This window comes from Sminthopsis crassicaudata, chromosome 5 (genome assembly GCF_048593235.1).
Source record: "Sminthopsis crassicaudata isolate SCR6 chromosome 5, ASM4859323v1, whole genome shotgun sequence".
Lineage (NCBI taxonomy): Eukaryota > Metazoa > Chordata > Mammalia > Dasyuromorphia > Dasyuridae > Sminthopsis > Sminthopsis crassicaudata.
In genome coordinates, this window is record NC_133621.1 from 186,340,548 (window position 1) to 186,362,873 (window position 22,326).

Consider the following 22,326-nt stretch of genomic DNA (forward strand, 5'->3'; position numbering starts at 1 on the left):
CTTTCTGATAGAAGTTTTCCAGTATTCACCATTCCTTGATTCCTGTTGAAGAGTTTGCCTTGAACCTATAACTGACTGGCTGGACTCTGACTAACAAAGGAGCTGCTCTGCTCTTGAGAAATTATAGGAAAGAGAAATAGAAAAGTACAGCAAAAAGTGATAGCCAATGGCAGTGCCATGTTATAAGCAGTAATAGATTCCAAGACTGATTCTTTGATACTAGAACATATATGAAATTATGAGGGGTAGTTATTTCATAGCCAAACTCCACAGGACTTCATGCCCTATACTTTTCTACTTTGTCTCTAGTGATAAATGTGAATATATATTGCATTGCTAATTCAAAAGAGGGAAGCAACCATGGAACAGTCAAGAGAGAATTAAAACTGTGGTACTTTTTTTTTTTTTTTTAACCAGCAATCCACAAGCACAAGAGAGGAAATTTATTTGGATTCCTTATAAAAGAGAGTCAACAGGAGCTGAACTAGATGGATAATGGAGGAGAGGTATTAACTATTTTATTTCCCATTATTTCCAATGGTCCTGCTTAAAAGGAAAACCATACCTTTAGAAAAAGGAAGGACCAAGAAAGTAGCCAAGAGAAAAAATTATGCCCAAGGGGGAAGTGGTTCTACTCATGCAAATCTGAGGGAGGGACATCCTAGGGAATGATAGCTTTGTTCATCAGTACATAAAAACACTACAACAGCTCATCACTACCACATCTATGTGTTCTGTACTTTTCTGTGAACGTGTACTCTCTCTCTAAATTGGGACCGTCTAATCTGAGTCCTCCATTAAGCTGGAAAAGAAGTATAATCACAGTTCCCTTGGGATGCTCAGCTCAAACTTCTCCCAGGGCTGGTCATCAGGCAAAATGTAAAAATTTTGAATGTCTTGGCTCATGGCCTGGGAGCTGGAAAATGAAATCTATTGCTAATTTGAACTCAGTAAGGTTGATGCTTTGTCTAGTTCCTAAAAAAAAACCTCTGACCTCAAAACTCTTCTAGTAACAGCTAACCTAACATAAAACATGGTTAATGGAATGTACAGGCATCTTGGGAAAGAATCAGCTTCACATTGTACTTTTCATTCCTTGCATATGCTCCCTATGTGCATACTTTAAAACCTGAGCACCAAGTTCTGCTACTATTCTGCCATTTCGCATCCTGCTTGTCCTTACATCCTCTAGTAGGACTGAAGCTTTGGGTGGTAGAGAAGAGGTGGAGGAAGAATGAGATTTCCAGGGTCTTGGAGAGTGTAACGATTATAGCCACTTGAACAATGCTTATGCCCTTTATTATGAAATGTGCTCTTTAGTTTTTAAGTCCTATTTATCTATCGACTCTGCTAGCAATAAAAATGCTGCATTCAGTACTAGCACATTGGTATCAGCTTTTGGGGAAAACCAACTCCCTTATGACAAGTTTCCATCATTAGTCCTCCTAAAACACAATATATTCAAAAATTGGGGGTAATAGCCAGTCAATGGGTAGGGACTGGGAGCTCATTTCAATTGGGTAGAGCCACAAATATAGATATACTTAGAAAACAAATGATGCTCCATAGACAGAGAAGAATTAAATAGAAACGTGCTGATTCATGTAACCATTGAACATTTGGCACTTAATATTGCCCCAGTGGGGCAGGCCCCAATAGTGAGTGTGGAATCATCAGCACCACCTGGTGGTTAAATAAGCCTTTGGCTAAAGACCCGGATTTCAATAGGGATAAAATTGAAAAGAAGAAAACAGAATGTTACTTTCCACACTGGGTGATAATGAACTTTTGTCACTTGTTTCCCCTACATTACCCTCTTGCCAGTGCTCCCAAACCTTAATAATGTTTCAAGAAATGGAACCTTGATCTAGTGGAGCCTGGAACTGTTAAGAATGAAATAGAATCTAATTATTCAAAGAATAGAGAGGGAGTTTATAGATTTGATCCTTCTGAGTTACTTATATGCCTATTCCACACACCTTTATTTTCTTATATCATTATCTTTTTTTTCAAATTTGAAAAGAAAAAGTTAGATACTAAGTTTCTTGAAGGACAATGCTATAAATTCTTTTTAATATTTGTAATAGTAAACAAGTATTGAAAACTCTCTACTCTCCTAATATTTCTAATACTCTGACCTCCTACAAAGAGATTCCTAGTAAGCCAAATAAAGAAATCAATAATCTTAACCAACAGTCTGGTCTACAAAACTTATTACCAACTCAATCAAAATTAATTAGATTCAATTTAATGTAGTATTGAGAACCTACAAATATACCTGGTACTGAGCTGAGTACCATAAAGGTTACAGAAAAGTATGTGACATTGTTCTTATTCTCAAGTTCCATGAAGGGGGAGGTCACATCTAATCTGAATTCTTTATCTAGCACCTAGGATCTATATTACATGCTAATAAAATGTTTGTTGGAAAAGATAAATGGATGAAGGCAATGACTATAATGAAAATTGGAGGTTATAGCCAATGATCATTCACAAGTAAGCTAGTGAAAATTTCTTAAGGCCAGGAATTCTACCATTTTTTCTATTTCCTCCTCCCCATAATTTAATATATAGTCCTGCCTAGAAATCTCTTTAGGCTATACTATCAGTTCCTGAAATAAATTTATTATTTCCTATATTTATGCATTTTCCCCAGGTCATTCACCATAGCAAAAATAGATTTCCTTATCTTATGCCTTAAATTTTTCTTGACTTTATTTTTATTTTTTTATTTATTTTTTAAACACACATTGCTTTATGAATCATGTTAGGAGAGAAAAATAAGAAAATGTGGGAAAACCATAGAAGAGATAAAAAAGAAAAAGAAAAAAGAAATTAACTTAGTATGTGTTGATTTGCATTCAGTCTCTTTAGTTCTTTTTCTGGATGCAGATGGAATTTTCTATCCAAAATCTATTGGGATTGCCTTAGATTAGTGAACCACTGAGAAGAACCAAGTCTTTCATAGTTCATCATCACACATTTTTGCTGTTGTTGTGTACAACATGTTCCTGGTTCTGCTTGTTTTGCTCAGTATATTTTTCTTGACTTAATAAAAAGGGTACTTCCCTGAGAAACTTTTGTTGATTCTTCTAGATGTTTACTCTCTCAAAATTATCTGACATACTTTGTCTGAATCTCTCCTTTGTCTGAATGATTCCATGCCTCAGAGAATCACTGAATTTTAGTTTAGAAAGGACTTCAGCAATCCAGTAAGGTATGGATTCAAAAAACCTCTTATGTAAAACCTACATTTGGGAAATTATTATCCCAAGATGCTTTCTGACATGAAAACACAATTTCTCCTGGTGATACTATAATATTGCAAACCATGGAATACCATGATATCTGAAGAATCAGATCTGTCGGCAAAGCAAAGGCCAATGTAAAAATGTATGCTGCAATGCATTCCCAGTGTTCCCAGATAATCTATGTGCAAGAAGTAAGGAACATAGTAGCATTGAGATTTATATGATAGGAAAATGACTAGGGGAGGGCAGTTATTTAGCAAGAGGGAGAAATAACCTATATAACTTAAAAATAATTTAGGAATTCTAGCACATTAGCACATAAAAATGGACAATAATAAGGAAAAATGAATATATAAGTGCTCTGTGTATTTGTGTATATGTATATAAATATATGTGTTATATATTTATAGATTTAGAGATACTCTCCAGAGTGCTTAATATAATGTTTTACAGATAGTAGGCAAATAATAAATATAAATTTTTGAACTGAGCTAAATTCTGGCTTCTTGAGAATTCAAAGATTCAAGGACATTACCATGAACATGATTGAAGCAAAGTTCATCAAATACCCAGGAAAACGGTCTTTCCAAGTCAACTTGTCATCATCATCCTACAAAGAAATATAAAAATTAGGACAAACATCAGCATACAAATCTACATGAGCTATTCACTCACATGATAATAATTTTGAATTTAAATATTATTCTGTATATAATTGTTATTTTGCTAATATTTTAGGTTTTAATTAACTTACACTAAACATCAAATAAATATAAATATTCCATCACCTCTCTATCAAGAGTTGAAAGAATATTTTCTCTTTACATTATGAAATCATGTTTGGTCCTTACATTGATCATGATTCTGAATACTTTTAGGGAAAAAAAAGTTATTTTCCTTTATATTATAGGAGTCATTATATAAACTATTTTGTTGGTTCTTTTCATTTCACTATGCAAAAGATCATACATATCTTCACAAGTTTCTCTGAATCTATCCACTTCATCATACATGAAATAAAAGAATATTCCTTTATACTTATGTGCCATAATTTGTTCAGCTATTCCCCAAATGACATACACCCATTTTGTTTCCCAATATTTTATACAACCAAAAGTGTTACTATGAATATTTTTGTACATAGTGGATTTTTTTCTCTCTGTGTCTTTGACCTCCATGGAATAAATGCACATTAGTAATCTGATTAAATTCAAGGGTATGCACAATGTAGTAAATGATCCTTTGATAATATGATTGAGATGACACTTAATCTACAAATTAATTTAGATTAGTTTATTACATTAATACTGATCAATGTAACTAGCAATTACTTCCTCAATTATTTAAGATCATTTATTTTTATAAACATTATATTGTAGTTATATCCACATAATTTTTCTTTATCTTTGTAAGTAGGCTCTGAGATATGTATTCTACAGTTATTTTGAAAGGAATTTCTTTTCCTATTTCATTTCGGGGAAATAGTGTATTTTAAAAGGGTAATGATTTTCAGAAATGTATTTTGCAACCTGCTGCTTTATTGGTTATCAATTGTTTTAATTACTTTCAATTGAATCTGCAGGATTGTCTAAGTAAAATGTCATCTCAATAACAATAGTTTTATTTCTTATACCATCTGCTTATTTCTAGAATTCTATTTCTTACCTTATTGCTATAGATAACATTTCAGAACTACATCAAATTAAAATTATGACAATGGATATTATTGCTTTGTCTCAAAATTTATTGGAAAAGTCTCTTCATGTTTCAGTTACATTTTTTCAGTTACAGATAATGATGTGTTAGGTCTTGGTTTTAAATCATATTATAGAAAGTTACTTTGATTCCTATATTTCTAAATATATAATTTTTAGCCATAAGTGGATGCTGTATTTTGTCCAAAATTCTCCCTAATTTATTGGTATAATTAGGTGATTTATATTATTCTCATTATTTATAAGAATCATTAGGTTAACAATTTTCTGAACTAATCGAAGAATTACAGACCTGATCATAGCATATAATCTTTTAAAACATGTCACTATCTTCTTTGCTAATATTTTATTTGATATTTTTACATAAATATTCATTAGTGGTTGTCTTTAGTTTTTCTTCTTTGCTTTATCTCACCTTGTTTTATGTGTCAGGACCATATTAATCTCATAAAAGGAGTTTGCTAGGAAGCCCTTCCTTTCTTTTCTTTTCACAATATTATAATACTAGAGTTAATCTTTTTGTATTTTTGTTATAATTTACTTATAAATTCATCTACCCTTGTTTTTTTCTTTGTGAGCTCACTTATAGCTCTTTGTATATCTGAGATTAAATTATTTAAATACTCAATTTCTTGTTGTTAATCTTTTTATTTTACATATTCTTGTAAATATTCCTTCATTTCATTTGTCAGTTCTGTTGTCATATAATCAGGGAAATATTTTCTAATAAATGCTTTTATTTTCTTTTTAACTTTATTCTAAGTTCTGTTTTTTCATTTTTTGAATACGGATATTTGGTTTTCCTCTTTTTTTTCTTTAAAATTTATCTAATGTCTGTTTTAATAGGGTTTTTTTTTAAATTGGTTACTTTATTAGTTTTTTTTTTTGTTTTCAATTTCATTAATTTCTTAAGTTCCACAAATTTTACATTGTTTTTGATTTAATTTAAAAAATTTGGTTTTCTTGGGGATTTGAGTTTTATTATATTTATATTTGCATTTATTTTATTATTTCTCCATTTTGTTCATTAAAATGGTTAGAGACTTTAATGACTGTTTTGACTGCAAGATAAAAAAAAGTTTTGGAATATTGTCAGATCATTGTTATTTTCTTTAATGGAATTATATCTTTTTATGATTTATTTCCTTGAGTCACAAAGTCTTTATGATTATGCCCTATTTTTTTCCATTTAAGTTTGAGTACTTTTTTCAAATGACATTTTTAAAATTGTATTGTTATTCCATTATTATCAACAAATGATGTATTAAAGAGTTCTGCTTTTCTGCGTTGGTTTATGAATTTCTAATGTTTAAGTACTTGCTCAATTTTTATAAAAGTATAGTATAACTCTGAAATATACATGTAATTTTTTTGATTCTCATTCTGTAATCACCAGAGACCAATCATATCTATTTTTTTCTAAAATTATATTTAAGAACCTTATACATTTTTGTTAGTATTTCTTAAGACATAAAATGGCTAGTGAAGGTCTCCAACTACTGTATTTTGTTATATCTTTCCTTATAATTCAATTAGCTTTCATTCAAGTATTTGGATATTATACTATTTGATCTATATAAGTATTACTTTAAGGATAATGTAGTTTCTCTGTTTATCTTTTAAAACCATATCTTTTTTTTTTAAATGTTGCCTCACACGAAATAAGGATTTTTATCTTTTTTTAAACTGCCTGATATAAAAATTTTTACTTCAGTCCCTAATTTTGACTTTCAGTGACTCATTATATTTTACATGTGATTCTTTTAAATTACAACATCAATATTGTTGAATTCTCCATTTGGTTACCTTCCTCTATTTTCTAAGTGAGTTTCTCCTATTTTATACTGTCCTTTTTTTTTTTCTTCCATCATATCATCTTATAATATTTACATTCATCCTTCCTTTTACAAGGAAGAATAAGGTAGGGAAAGTGATGAAATTGACATAGTAATCTATACTTTAAGGTGATAAAATTGTTTTTCTTCATCACATCTTGTTTCACAACATTCACACCTTGATTACTGTTCTTACTTTGTCCTTGGAAGATGTACTATGTGGCAAAGTACTATGTTAGACCTTGGGGCTGTGCAGATAAAAATAAAACAATTTCTAGCTCTTAAGGATCTTACATTCTAGCAGGGGAAACAGCATGTACACATGTAAACAGAATAAATACAAATAAAAGTAATAGTTTACAGAGGGAGAACATTAGTAGTGGGGGGGAGGGAATCATCAAGTAGAAGATAATTTAAAGGGGAGGGGTGTTAAAAATAATATTATTCCACTGTGTACAATGGAAGGATGAGATAGTTGAATAGAAATGCTAAAGCATAGTGTGTTATTGAAGAATATGAGACAGTAAAGAGTTATGCTATAGAGGGAAGCTTTAGAAGCTCTATGTGCCTTCCTGGTCTAATACAGATACCAGGGAGGAGGGGAGGAGGGAAGGAGGAGGGAAAGATGTAAATTGTAAAAGGAATTCTTGGAAGAAATAGGATTTCAAAAGTGATAAATTGGAAAATATAGTTAAGAAAGCAGAATGGAAAAGAAAAAAAATAATTTGAGTTTTCCTTATGCATAGGCAAACCCCCAAAGCATGAAAACCCAAAAATCTATGGGAATTGGAGTAGTAGGACATAGTAAAAAAGATACTTTATATGGAGTCAGAAAACCCGGCTTGAGATACAGCTCTGACCTTGAACAATCCACTGTATCTTTATAACCTTTGGTTTCCTTATCTATAAAATGGGGATAATAGTACTTGCTGTCAAAGTATTATTTCCTAGCATACTTATAAGGATAAAAAAAGATAATGCATTTAAAGACCTCTTATAAAACTTAAAGTACTATATAAATGTCAGTTGTTACTGTCATGTGACAAATTATTCCAGAAATCAGCAACACAGGTAATGAATCTAATGCCTTTTTGAGTCCAGATGCAGCCTATTGTGTGCATAAATTACACTGGGTGTGGACACTGTAATTTAAGGTGGAGATAAATAATTCAGATTGTCAGCACTGTAAATTAACACACCTGCTGGGATAGGATGGGATGGGAAGGGATGGAGGTATGAGGAGGGGGTTCCTGACTGTTTTAATGCATTTCTGAAAAATGGCTGATGCTCTTAAAATAAAGTCTGTTATGAGAACTTAGCTTCTGACTCCATAGAATCAAAGTATTCCAAAATCTAAAGACTGGAAAACAACTCAGAAGCATCCAATCAAAAATTCTCTCTAAAATAAACCCCATACAAGTAGTTTTTTAGGTTTATGCTAAGTCCTCCTGTGAGAGAATATACTGTGTTTGATAGTTGTCTAGTTCACTTTGGGATGCATTAAATTATTAGAAAATTTTAGAAATTTAATTCCTTCCAACTTCTATACATTGTTTCTAATTATTTGTGTCAAGTTTATTCCCTCTTCTAAATAAGGACCCAAAGTCACAGAATTTGAGACTTGGATAAGAATTCAGGGTCTATTTGGTCTAACTTGTATTTAAAAGAAATCTTTACTATGACCTGAAAAGTGGTCATCCAGTTTCTGCTTGAAGATCTCCAAGGAGAGGAAACATTACTTTCAAAAACAAGCCATTCCAATGTTGAACAGCTAAATTTTTATAACATTTTTCTTACATGTCAGATCTGAATTTCCTTTTTTTTTTTTCACTTTCAACTTGCTCTTGGTTCAAATCCAATTAATTCATTTTCCTTATGTTAGCTGTTCAACATCTTGAAAATGGCTATCATGTATCATTTTACTTTATCTTCTCTTTTCTAGATTAACTATCCCCAATTCAACTAATGTGATTTAGAGGTCCTTCACAATCTTGAATGTCCACCTATGATCACTTTCCACCTATAAATATTCTGCTAAAATTGCCACACCAGCAAATGAACACAAACAGCCCCATTGTGATCTGATGATGACAATGCAAGAGACTCTCCCCTCCATATACCTTGAATCTATATTCTTCTGAATATGATGACTTCATTAGCTATGTATTCCAACTCATATATCTGAGTTGTTTTGAGTTTGCAATCTGCATAGAAAACCCTCAAATAATTTTGAAATAACTTTCCCTTTAAATTTGCCTTCTTCAACTTATATTTGAGAAGTTTATTGTTTGTATCTTTTATTTTTACCTTTAATATATTTTATCTTATTATGGTATCAGGCTTATTAGCTATCTTTCCAACTTTTGTATCTATAAATATGCATTATTACTAGCATGCTATCTGTACCTTCATCAAGCCACTGTAAAAAAAAAAAAAAAAAAAAAAAAAAAAAAGTTAAACAGTCACATGGTTAAGCACAGACTTGTTGGCTACTCTACTAGTTGCCTTGTCCCAAATAGACACTGAAGAAGTATCCATTGCATTATTATTCTTCGGATTATAGTAGAACAAACATTGGTTCTGAAGTCAAAGAACCAGAGTTCAAATCTGGCTTCTTACTCTTACTAACTATATGAATTTGGACAAGTCACTTGACTCAAGTTTCAGTTTTCTCATCTCTAAAATGAATAGGTCGAACCTCTAAAGTTCCATCCAGCCCTACATCTATAGGCCTACATATTTGAAAAAAGTTATCATGTTTATTCTAAGTCTTTTCTTCTTTTCATCCCAAGCCTATACCACAATCTTCCAGATCTCTCATCCTTTCACCACCTTAATTATTCTCTCACAGAAATATTACAGCCAAAGCTGTACCTTTCTTAAAGTATGCTTAGAAATGACTACAGAACTCCCAAGTAGCCTCATTAGTATAAAGCAGAGAAGAACTATTATCTCTCTCACTATGAATACTACCACCAAATTATAGCAGATTGTAATCTCATTGGCTTTCTTTGGCAATCATGTCACATTTTTTACTTTTAACATCCTTACTGTCCATGAGGCAAAGTGCAATGACCCTGAAGGGTCTATCATTTTCTTAAGAACTGGTGTCTATCTATAAATACATGACTCTGTTTTCTGTTGACTTCTCAAATCCAAGTGTAAACATTTAAAATCAATTTTAATTGAATTTCATTTTCATTTTATTTGATCCAGCCCCATTGTCCAACTTGTCAAAATCTGTTTAACTGTGAATGGCATCTAATTTGATAGCTTTTTTCTTATCTGCAAATATGAGAAGCATGCTATATATACCATTATCTAAGGCATTAATAAAAATGCTACCTACTACAAGGTCAAAGACAGCACCATGAAAACTCCAACCTCTTCCAATTTTGCACTAACTTTATTTGTGACTGCTATCATCTAAGTAGTTACAATTCTGGCAAACTTTATCAACACACAGTCCATATCTCTTAATATTATACACAAGTATAATAAGAGACACTGCAAAATTCTTTACTGAAATCTAGGACCACTATATTTAGATGATTCCTCAGATCTATCAATTAATTACTCTGTCAAAAAAGGAAATGAAGGTATTCTGGAATTGCCTAATCTCAATGAAGCTGGTAATTTTCATGTGGGCTGGGAAGAGAGAAGGAATGTGTTAAGTCATATAATTGCATATACTTATCACCAATTTAATTTTTTTATATTTATTTTTCCCTATATGAGAACAAGAATACAAAAGGTCTTAAATCTATTAAGTAAGTTTCAGGAAAAAAAGATAAAAATATTTAGCTTCAAGAAAAAAAACTCATGAGTATGATAACTATTTTAAAATATCTAAAGGCTGTTAGAAAGTATATGATATCTGAGAATAAGGAATTAGATCTACTCTGTTTTGCCCCCAAAGGACAAAATTAGGCAAAATGGATGGAAATTGTAAGGAGTTAAATTTTTAGGCTTCATGTCAAGAAAAAGATTCTTAAGAATTAGAGCTATCCCAAACCAAAATGTGCTCAGTTGGGAGACGGTGAATTCTTCCTCGCTGGAAATTTCAAGCATGAGTAATCATTTCAGGGTGACTACTATTCAAGTATGTAATGGTAAAGACTCCTTCAAGTGTAACTTGGGCTAGAAGTGTACTAAGATCCCTTATAAATCTCAGTTCCTGTGATTCTGACTAAGCTTACTTAATATGTTTCACTTAAAATGGGAGAACTGATGAATGTCATTGATGGAGCATCTTTAACATGTGCTCTGAATGTCATTTTAATACATCTTGGTGTAAATCACAAATTCCGATATATTATGTTTCACTGGTGTGAGTACAGTGTTGATATGTACATGCTAGCATCCAGTGCATTGAATTTATCACTGATAATTGTTTTTATGGAATATATTATATTATTTCATTTTGTATATACACTATTGCTATAGGATTATGACATTTTAAATGAAATACATATACATAGATATGTATGTACCAAATGCCATTTGTATGTCTGTTGTGTGTATTATATTTTATGTGTGTATTAATTCATAAGACATTTTAATATGCAAAGTTGACTTATATGGTGTGATTATAAACTCTAATGCATTGAATGTATTAATTAAATTAATAGCTAGTGGCATGTAATACAGAAAGAAGGAAAAAAGGAAAAAGAAAGGAAGGCAAGGAAAGAAGGAAGAGAGGGAAGGAAGGAAGGAAGGAAGGAAGGAAGGAAGGAAGGAAGGAAGGAAGGAAGGAAGGAAGGAAGGAAGGAAGGAAGGAAGGAAGGAAGGAAGGAAGGAAGGAAGGAAGGAAGGGAAGAATGGAGGGAGGGAAGAATGGAGGGAGGGAAGAATGGAGGGAGGGAAGAATGGAGGGAGGAAGCTACGGAGGGAAGGAGAGAGAGGGGAGGGAGGAAGACAGGGAAGGAGGGAGGGAAGGAGAGAAGGAAGAAGGGAGGGAGAGAGAGAAGGAAGGAAGATAGACAGACAATCACAGAGGAGGGAGGGAGGCAAGGAAGAAGGAAAAGAGGGAGGGAAGGAGGAAAGGAAGGAGAGAAGGAGGAAAGGAGGGAAGAATGACTCCATAGAAAGTGACTAATCACTCCATAAAGAAAGTACCAAAAACAAAACAAAACAAAAAAAAAAAAAAAACAAGAGGGTTCTTCCCCTAGTAGTACTCAAGCTGAGGAAAGGATAACTATTCTAAGAGTTATGGTGGTGAGGTGGCTTTTAGACCAAAAGAGCTGAGTGGAACCATTTTTCTCATGAAGATAGTCCATTAGTCAGACATCAGCTAAAATCAGAAGCTGAAAGCAATAAAAAAACTCCACAGCCATCTGCCCATAGGGTCTATTCCTGGCATGGCCAGAACTAACTACATGCCCATTGGAGGAGCATCCAGACAATTAGCATTCAGCAGAACAGTGAATGGTAGAGAGAGGTCTGGTCGACCGATGTCCCATAGAGTTGATTGACAAGACTTACAGGGTACAGGCCCCATGAAAGCAGTATCATGATATCACAATATCTGAATCATGAGATGTCTCTCTATATTTGTATTTTGTTGCATAGAATTGTCCCACTATACACATGCCATAGTCTCCTACTGCCTACATGTGGACCCTTCAGGACATAGTTTACCTGCATATTTTCTTTTTCAAACATTTGTTTTTACTACATGTGTTCCCAACATGTGTTTCTTCTGTGTATCTGTCTTGGCTACATATGTTCTTTATGTATTTGCCTCTCTATGCATATGCATTGGCCATATGAGTTCCTAGTGTGTGGGATGCTCCATATGTTACCCATGTATGATAATGTTTCTGACTGATGTATGCGTATGTGTTCATGTGTATGTGTGGCCGTGTGAGAGACTATGCCTCAAGTTCATAAAACAAACCTTCTATTGATACTTTTCTTACTATGCCATTTCATTAATTTCCTTTGTTTTAAATAACATTGGTGAAATAAAATCACCCAAAGGACCATGGGAAATTATATAGTGGATATAAGGATACTAAAACATGTTAATAAAAACTTATAGAGGAAAATTAAAATAAATGTTATCATGTTATCAGAGATATATTAATAGAAAAGAAATTGGACCAATAATGGATGATAAGACAACTGATAGCTTTTATCTTCTTCTGGTATCCCTTAAATAAAAAGAGATCTAACTCAAAGTTCCAAAATCCCATAAGAAATATTCACAGAAGAACATGGATAAAAGAGTCACATAAGGTGTGGATAGTTTGCAATGTGTACCAGCGGAGAGAGTTTATACAACAATAAGATCATAGATTCACTACAGTATAGAAGTATTGGTAATGTTGTGATTATTATGAACAGGAATAAAGATCAGAACTATATGTATATATGGGCAAGTTCCAGATGAGGGAAATCCCTCTATCAATAAAGGTGGCCAGCTCTGCAACTTATAGTCACAAAGTTAGCTAGAATGATGAGGAGTTAAGTCTCTTGCTTAGGGTGACAGCTAGTAAAGGCAAGATTGAGTCCACGTTTTCTTGATTTTGAGTTCTGCTTTCTCTGAGATGCTAGGTTGCTTCTCATTGTGAATAATTATTGTGCAAAATGCATTACTCACAACAATACTGTAAGATAGGTAGAACATATGTGTGTATGTATACTATACTCTCACTCTATAAACACACACACAAAGGCATATATATATGTGTGTATATATATATATATATATATATATATATATATATATATATATATATATATATATATATACGTGTCCATATACAGACACACACATGTATGTGCATGTGTTTGTCATTCTTTTTATTTTACAGATAATGAAACCAATAGTTAGTGATGTGAAGCAATTTAAAACTAGAAAGGGTAAAGGTCAAGGCTCAAATTGATGCTCTCTCAATGAACCCTATAGAATCCACTGCCTTGACAGAATCACCATTATCCTACTAAGAATTAGAAATCTTTTCAGAGAATAAGAATAAATGCTTTTTTGCTATATAGATTATACTTTTAAATAAGCACTTTAAATCAAAAACCCTGTCACTACAAAGGACATATAAAGGAAGATGCTATCTGCATCCAGAGAAAGAACTGATAAATAGGAATATGTATAAAATGGTTTTACACACATAAACACAAAATTTTGTATCTAATGGTAGCCATCTCTAGGGGATGAAGGAAGAAAAAAAGAAAAAAAAAACAGAAAATTACATTATAACTATTACATATTTAAAAGAAACAGTAAGTGGTACATAATAGATTTGTAGTTTCCTATTCAATCATCTTTTTCCTATTCTACTCTGTTATGGAAATGCTTGTTTTATTTCTTAAATTCAGAACAAAATAAATAATTTTTTAAAAGTACTAATTCATATTAAACTTTATGCCCAACTCTTTGTACATTTGCTAATCAAGAAACTCAGACAAATTAACTAAAAATTCAAACTCATCTTTATGTATCTTTGAATTGCATTCAGACAAAAAATGGTGTGAGGTGCACATAGAACAAAGGGCAATGATGGTTATTGTAAAGAATACTAGAGTTCAAACACAATGCTCAAACTAGTAAGCTCTAAAAATAGGCAAATAATTTATATTTTTTAGTCTTTATTTTCCTCATACATAAAGTAATGTATATTAATAGTATAATAGTATAATAATTTTAACTCTCTGGGCTTCCTCTAAGGAAAACACTTTTCAAAATATAAAGTGGTACAAAAATAATGCAATTCAATATAATTTTTTTACAAATAAGAAAACTCAGGTCTAAGTAGGTGATTTGCCCATAAAAAAATTGATAGTCAGGACATACAACCATCACACCTCTCTTCTCTTGTTTTGTGTCACTCTTGGGAATAGAATAAGAATTAATAAGAGAATGGTACAGAAAAGTAGATATCAATTTAATATAAGAAAAAAAAAACACTTTCTTATAGTTGGACCTCACAACTTTTAAAGTAGTAAGCTCCCCATTCCTGGAAGTGAGAAACTATATATTAAAGATGCCATAGAAGAAATTTCTATAATATGAAGGAATTGATTCCTGACTGACTGACCTCCACAATCTCTTCCAACCTTAGATTCTGCCCTTCTTTTTGTCAGTTACATTCTTCCTCTGTTCCTTCCTCTCCATTTCTATTTTTTCAACACTCTCTCTTGTATTTTACACAATTTTAGAAATCTCTTCTACAATATTCTCCTTTATTTCTGTTCCCTTTCATCCTACCTCACATGTAGTTTTATACTCCTATAATGCCTTTCAAGATGACCAAAAGCCCATGATTCTCCACATCTTACTTTTTCTTCGATGATATATCAGATTAATCACAAGCTCCATCTATCATAACGTCATCCCCCCTTTCCTTCTTTTCAATTCTCACTAATCACCACCCTGATCCCCTCTCTGGCCATGTGATACAGTGGATAAAGTTCTAGGATTCCAGTCGGGAATTCTAGTTTTAATCCCATCTGGAATTAGAGTTAATTAGGAAGAGAGAATACTAGAAGTTGGGGACATCTGGAAAGGTTTTGTGTACATTTTACTTAAGCTCATAAGCTTAAAGTTTAATATCGAAGGAAGAGAGGTATTCTCCAAGGCAGAGGTGATAAAGGAATATATTCTAGGTGCAAGAGAGTAAGAATGCAAAAGCTCAGAGATTGGAGATGGGATACGATGTGTAAGGACAAGGGAGATGCCTTCACATTTATGTATTTTAGACAAACTAGACTAGTCACCATTTCCAGAAAATGTCCAACACTCTTGTGATATTCCCTTGGCCTAGAATGTCCTTTTTCCCTAAAATTTTACCTTTCTAAACCCTGCCCACTGTTTGAAATCAGTTCAGATGCTATCTCCTCCTGCCTTTGGTCCCTCTAGTTTGATATGATCTTATCCTACTCTGAAACCTAACACTTCATTTGCCTATGTCTTAATACATTCTGTCCCATATGTTAGTTATTTCAATACCTGTCTTATATTTATCACAGATTGTAAGTGGTTTGAGTTGGAGTAATTTATCTTAATAATCTCGATATTATCTTCCAGCACCTAGAACAATGTTATGTACTAAATGCAGCGTAGTATATACAACAAAATAGATTTTTGTTTCATACATACCTGTTGAACAAGTAAATGAAATTTGTAAACCAAACCATAAAGTTTGTATAAAGGCCAAGCCACAAGAGAACCCTAGTTCAAATCCCAAAGCAGCAAACTAGGCTCACGTCCCATATCCTTCCCTAAGGAGCCAACACAATCACAACTACCATGTAAACACATCAATCCTCTCCTCATATATCCCTGGGAAATTTCAGTCATAGCTGACAGAACTTAATAGCTTCTGGCAAAGAGCACTGTCTCAAATATAGCAAATGGCTGGCACTTGGCCCCCATAGATGGAGCCATATGTTGGCTATGCTGAGTGCCTTTCCTTAGACAGAGCCCCCAGGAAGAAAGGAGAGCCCTGAAAGGTCATTATGCCCATCTACATATTAGCTGTATCCCATCTCCTAGGAAGTGAAAATAATTCTAGGACCTGAGACAAGGTCAGTATCGGAACAGAATAAAGAAATACATCATTGATGGCTAAAATTCTATGATGCTTTTTTCTTCCTTGATGGATCAGGTGCAGACAACTGTTAAGCTTTCACAAGTTGTAATGAACACATTTCTTCCTTTTGTGTTTCTTTGCTTTGGGCCTAGATTTGTGATTTTATCTGCTAATGTAGATATGCTACATGTCTATAACTTAACAGTTAACAATGCAGAAACAATATATTTGGCCCAAGGGCCTTTAAATATATGCCTGAACTGATCTAGTACCCCAAATTTCCCAAATGCCAGGAAAGAGGAAAACAAAGCCTTCAGGAAGAGGAAAGAACATTTATACTCCTAGTGTATATACCCTTGGCATATCAGTTTTGATGAAAGTTGGTTTAATAGGGACTCTTTTTTGAAACATAAAGGAGTCCTTGGCACATAAACGAAAGCATTTCTGGGAAGTCATCATATTTTGTTTCCAAGGAAGGGAAAAATGGCTTTCTCAAGTGTACGTATCTGAAGCAAGACTAAAGCCTAAACTCTTTTTATTCCAAATTCAGTCTTCTAAATACTATACCACACATGCATTCATTCTTTTCCTCCCTTCCTCTGTTTTTCTCAGTGTCTCTTTCTCCCTCCCTTTCTCTCCCTCCTTCTTTTTCCCTTCTTCTCTCTCTCCCTCTCTTTCTCTCTTTCCTCTCTACAATGGAAGGGGGAAAATGGGGGAGGATAAGTGGGCAATACTTGAACCTTACTCTCAAATGAACTGATTTAAAGAGGGAAGAATCTATGTATACACACAGCTGGCTATAGAAAATCATCTCATCCAATAAAGAAGTCAGAGGAGAAGAAGTTAAAAGAAAGGAGACATTGTAAGAGGAAGAGTAAATTAGAGGAGGCAATAGTCAGAAGCAAAACAGACTTGAGGTGGGTACAGGGTAAAAAAAACAAAGAAGGATAAATAGAAGAAAATAGGATGGAAAGATGTACAACTAGCAATCATTACTACAAATGTGAATGGAATGAACTTATCTATAAAAGGGAAGTGGATAGTAGCATGAATTAGAAACTAGAATCAAACAATATGCTATTTGTGAGAGATATTCATGAAACAGAAAGGTGCACACAAAATTTAAAATAAGGGCTGGAGCAAAATCTATTTGAAGTATAAAAAATTTCCAGAGATAGACCATACGATCTCAGACAAAGCAAAAACAAAAAAGAATTATAAGAGACATTATTATAAGAAAAATTATCAACAAAACTGCATTTTGCTAAGAGGTATCATAGGCAATGAATTAATATCGATATTGAACATATGTTCATTAAATGGCATCCATCCAAATTCTTGAAGGACAATTCAATGAGTTACAGGAGGAAATAGATAATAAAACTACTCTATGAGGGCACCTCAACTTACTGCTCACACTACACAAATCGAACCATAAAATACATAAAATATAAGATGATGATGAACAGAAATTTAGAAAAGTTAGATATGATAGACTTGCAGAGATTCTCAAACAGATTAGAAAGGAGAATAGTTATTCCCAAGGTGTATATGAAACCATTCAATTCAAGACAATAAACATTTACTACTATGTGCCAGGAACTTTGCTAAGTGCAAAAGAATGAAGCCCTATAGATAAATGTGATGGTTATTTTGTTTAAATGCCAAACAAAACATTTGACTAAAAGATTATTTTTATAGAGAACTCATACAAGGCAAGTATTCACATGATAGTCAGAAGAACAAGGTCACTCTCAAGGTCTTTTTGAAGAACTTTAGAATTTATTTTATGACATGGGAGATACTGGCACAGGATTGCCCAGCTTGGTGTGCCCTCATCACTGTGCTCTATATGCAAAGTAGAATTGAAGTAGCTCAAAAGAAAGATGAGATGCATGAATTTAGAGAGTCCACTTCAAATGCTCACATGGATTATTTGTTTCCAGCTTGGGATAGAGTATTACTAGCTAATACTAGTCTAATCGGCCATAGTCAGATACTTTATGTATGTATGTATGTATTTATTCATTCATTCATTCATTTATATATCTATCTATTTATTTATTTATTTTCTGAGGCTGGGGTTAAGTGACTTGTCCAGGGTCACACAACTAGGAAGTGTTAAGTGTCTGAGACCACATTTGAACTTGGGTCCTCCTAAATTCAGGTCTGGTGCTCTATCCACTGCGCCACCTAGCTGCCCCCTGTCAGATACATTATAACTTGGCTTTAACATGATGATAGCTTTTTGGTCCTCTTCAAAAACAAAGGACAATAACAACCAGCATAATGACTGTGATCATGAGCATTTCCTCCTTACCTCAGCTTCCTTTAAAGTTAAACTCTTGTATCACTTCATACATGAAACCTTTCTTAAACCTTTTAACTTTGCTTTGGATACCAGCTCTCTCAGCTTCATCTGCCACTCTGATTGCAGAGCTAGATGATGGAGCACTAAACACCTCCCAAAACATTCTTTTATGGAGAGCTGAGCTTGCACTAGCCAGCAAACTCTCCACTTTCCATCTACATTTCTTTGAACTCCAATAAACAAGATGCCCCTCTTTTGGGCATCTTCTAATATACCTTCTAATTTCCTTTTGTACATAGCCTTCCTCTATTAGATTATAAGCCCCTGGGGGTAGTTTTTCCCTTTTCTTATATATTTTACTCTTATGTACTACTTAGCTTCTTTTCTTATATACCAGCTCTTAGCATAGTGCCTGTCATTTAGTAAGCAGTTAATAAATGTGTACTGAATTGAATTAAACCCTGTCCTCTCTCCCTCCTACTCTATGTTAATGTTAGCTCCTATAACAAATTATCTTATTACTTTTATGTATTGAATTCTACCCCCCACCCCCAATGCATCCAGAGAAAGAACTGATAAAAAGTAGTATGTGTAGAATAATTTATATATTTGTGTCAAGTAATAGCCATCATGGGGTGGGGGGGAAGAAAAAAGGGAAAAAAAAGAAATTTACATGACAACTTTTCTATATATTTAAAAGGAATAGCAAGTTGTAAACAAATATTTGTAGTTTCATGAGCAATCATCTTTTTTATTATACAATATTATGGAAATGATTGTTTTGTTCCATAAATTAAAAATTAAAAAAAATATTTTAAAAAACAATATAACTTCCTCAAGAACAAAGTCTATTTTTTTTTTTTGACTTTGTATCTCTAGTGCCTAGTACTTCATGTTTGTTGATTTGAGTTGAGTTAAAGCCAAAGGAAGAATGACTATCCATCTAGTAATAGGAAGCTGCTAATAGGGTCAAAAGCTTGAGAGGTGAAGGCAGATGAGGTCTGAAAGTAGCTTTGAGGATGAAAGCCAGATTACAAACATGAGAGACTGAGAGAATGGTTGTGCCAAACAGAAATAAGGAGGTCATCAGGAAGGACAGGTTTAGCTGAGTTTGAAGATTTAACCTTCTCAGAGGGCATTTGTTTGTCAGAAAATTTAATTAGCACACTGTAGTTTTCCTTTAACAGAAAGGTTTTCTTGGGAAAAAAAAAAAGGAGCCTGTCTTCCTTTTGAGAAGGTTCCCCCCGCCCCTTTTGCTTTTAGGTCTGTATAATTTGATACTTCTAGAATGTTATGGGGGGAAAAGAGAATAGAGAAGTATTTCAGAATGATGTGAGGAAGAAAGGGAAAGGGAGGTGATTCTAAAAATAAATCAGTAGAATTTGGACAAGACACACAGGAGAGGTGAGATGGAGATAGGAGAGAAAACAGAACCCAGAGGAGAGAGAGAATATGTATACACACTTCTTTCCTTCTATAAACAATCAATCCCCTTAACCCCTGATCTATCAAAGCCCCTTTACTAGGAGTTGTACTTTTTAGCCTTGGTTAGGAAGGGTCTACAGACTGGCTGTTTGGGTAATCTAAGCTGGCAGGATTTTGACATGTAGTTACTAGGGGTGGCCTTGAAGACATCCCTGATGTTAATCTAGAAAGACTCTGGGTTTGGAACATTAGCTGCATATATATTAATCTCCCACCCCCCTTCCCTCGGCCTCCCACCCTCTACCTCATGGATGTGACAAGCTAATTTAAGCTAAGAATTCTGAGAGTCTGTCTAATCAAAGTACAGATCTAACGCTTGGCAGATAGCTCCCAACATGTCCTTGAGTATGGGAGAGTAAGAGAACAAAAGAGGGAAAGACTATTTGGGGGGTTGTGGAATTGGAGATTAGATCAGGAACTCACTATTAGTCACTTCTGTCAAAGGACAGATGTTGACCACTCTATAAAACATGAACCCTTCTTAAAGAGATAAGAAAAAAAATTAGAAAGAAATGAGTTTAGAGATAAGAAATAAATTCCTGACAGTGGGTAGGTGGGGGAAAAGCATCTTGAATGTATGGAATTCATTTAGATAGGATACATTCACACACTAATAGGATAGGTAAAGATTTGTGAGATATACCTTTTCTATATCTTAGAACTCTTGCCAATCCAAGCATTTAACCCTGTTTTTTGTCAGAGGTAATTTGTAACACTGCCCATTCAGTTAATATTAATATAATATGTGTTAGATGAAAACATCAGGGTCTAGCCTGCTTCATTCAACCATCAATCTAGAGTATGCTGCTATTCGGACTTGACTATAGGTCATTCAATAATACCTTCTCCTCCAACCTTTCCATCATTTATATCATGCTACTCCTCAAGTTTGAGTAACTTACTAACCATCTCTTCTAACTGCTATGTTTAAAACATTGATGGAAGAAATCTCAAAATCAGGTTAACTGGACATGCTATTTATTGAGTTTTGTTTTTCTTGACTTCTCAATAAATGAGGGAGGAGTGGGGCGGAGAAGAGAAATTAGAACTTAAAATAAAATAAAATAAAATTGAATTTAAAAAAGAGGACTGAGACCATTCAGTATGAATTCTTTCAACTACTCTCATCTATATTCTTTCCTGTTTCCTTTCAAGTTTTAGAAGAGAATGTGGCTCTTTTTGCAAAATTACTAATTGCTTGGTTAAATTACTAGCCCTTGATTAATCAATTATTCTCTTATCTATACAACTTTAAATTTCTTCTATTAATCATCACATCTCATGCATTTTAATTATTCTTCTTTTCCATGATTCTTTCCTTTCAGCTGATATACATGTTCAGATTCTCCAACCTGCCCATTTTAAGAAAACTCTCCTTCATTGATCCTGAAATTTCTTGAAATCAACATCTCTCCTCCCAGATCACTTCTTCCCTTCAATAACAAATTTAATAAGAATGTTCTATATTTACCATCTTTATTCCATCATCATTCATTCACTCCTAAAACCTATAAATAGGCTCTACCACTCTAAGGAAACATTACTTCACAGCTACTAACTTCATTACCAAATCTAATAGGTGCCATCTTCTTTGACATTTGAACAGCATTTGATGCTCAAAAAAATGGACTTTGCTTACCAGATAAAAAATTGACCATAAAATTCAATGTCCTCCATAACTTATTTCCAAACTATCTATTTAGATTTATATTGTATTACTCCTCTTCATATATTCTACATTCCAGACAAATTGAACTGCTTCCTGTACCTAATTCTTGGCCTGCTATTCCTTATTTCAGTCACTTTCTTTAAGCCAGTGTGTCCTTTCTTCAAATGCACCTCCCATCACAGTCTGGCACAGAAGAAATAAAGCAATGAATGATTTCAATTATCCAAAGCTATTCATATCTCTCTTGGATTATGAAAATGTCATATGAAAATGCATTAGAATTAGGACAACATGAAGAGGCTTTCTCTGAAGATCGGTTAAGTAATCAGGAAGCAACTAATAATAACAATAACTCACATTTATATAGTACTTGTCATTCCTAAGCTTACTAGTACTAGATGAATGGAACCCATTCATTCTTCCCGGAATCTCCTCTCTACTTGTGTTCAGTAGCCTGATCCAGAAGTCTGAGAACTGTGTCTCAGCATCTATTATTCAGTGTTATAAGT

The 22,326-nt window shown here is 33.4% G+C and overlaps 1 protein-coding gene across 2 annotated transcripts in view; it reads right to left on the reverse strand.

The window, feature by feature from the left end:
* ANO2 (anoctamin 2) overlaps positions 1–22,326 on the reverse strand; it is a 531,090-nt gene that overhangs the window by 123,234 nt on the left and 385,530 nt on the right. For both annotated transcript variants that reach the window (XM_074269016.1, XM_074269017.1), the window contains one exon: positions 3,787–3,861. In XM_074269016.1, coding sequence (XP_074125117.1) covers positions 3,787–3,861 — 75 coding nt within the window. The remainder of the gene's footprint in view (positions 1–3,786; positions 3,862–22,326) is intronic.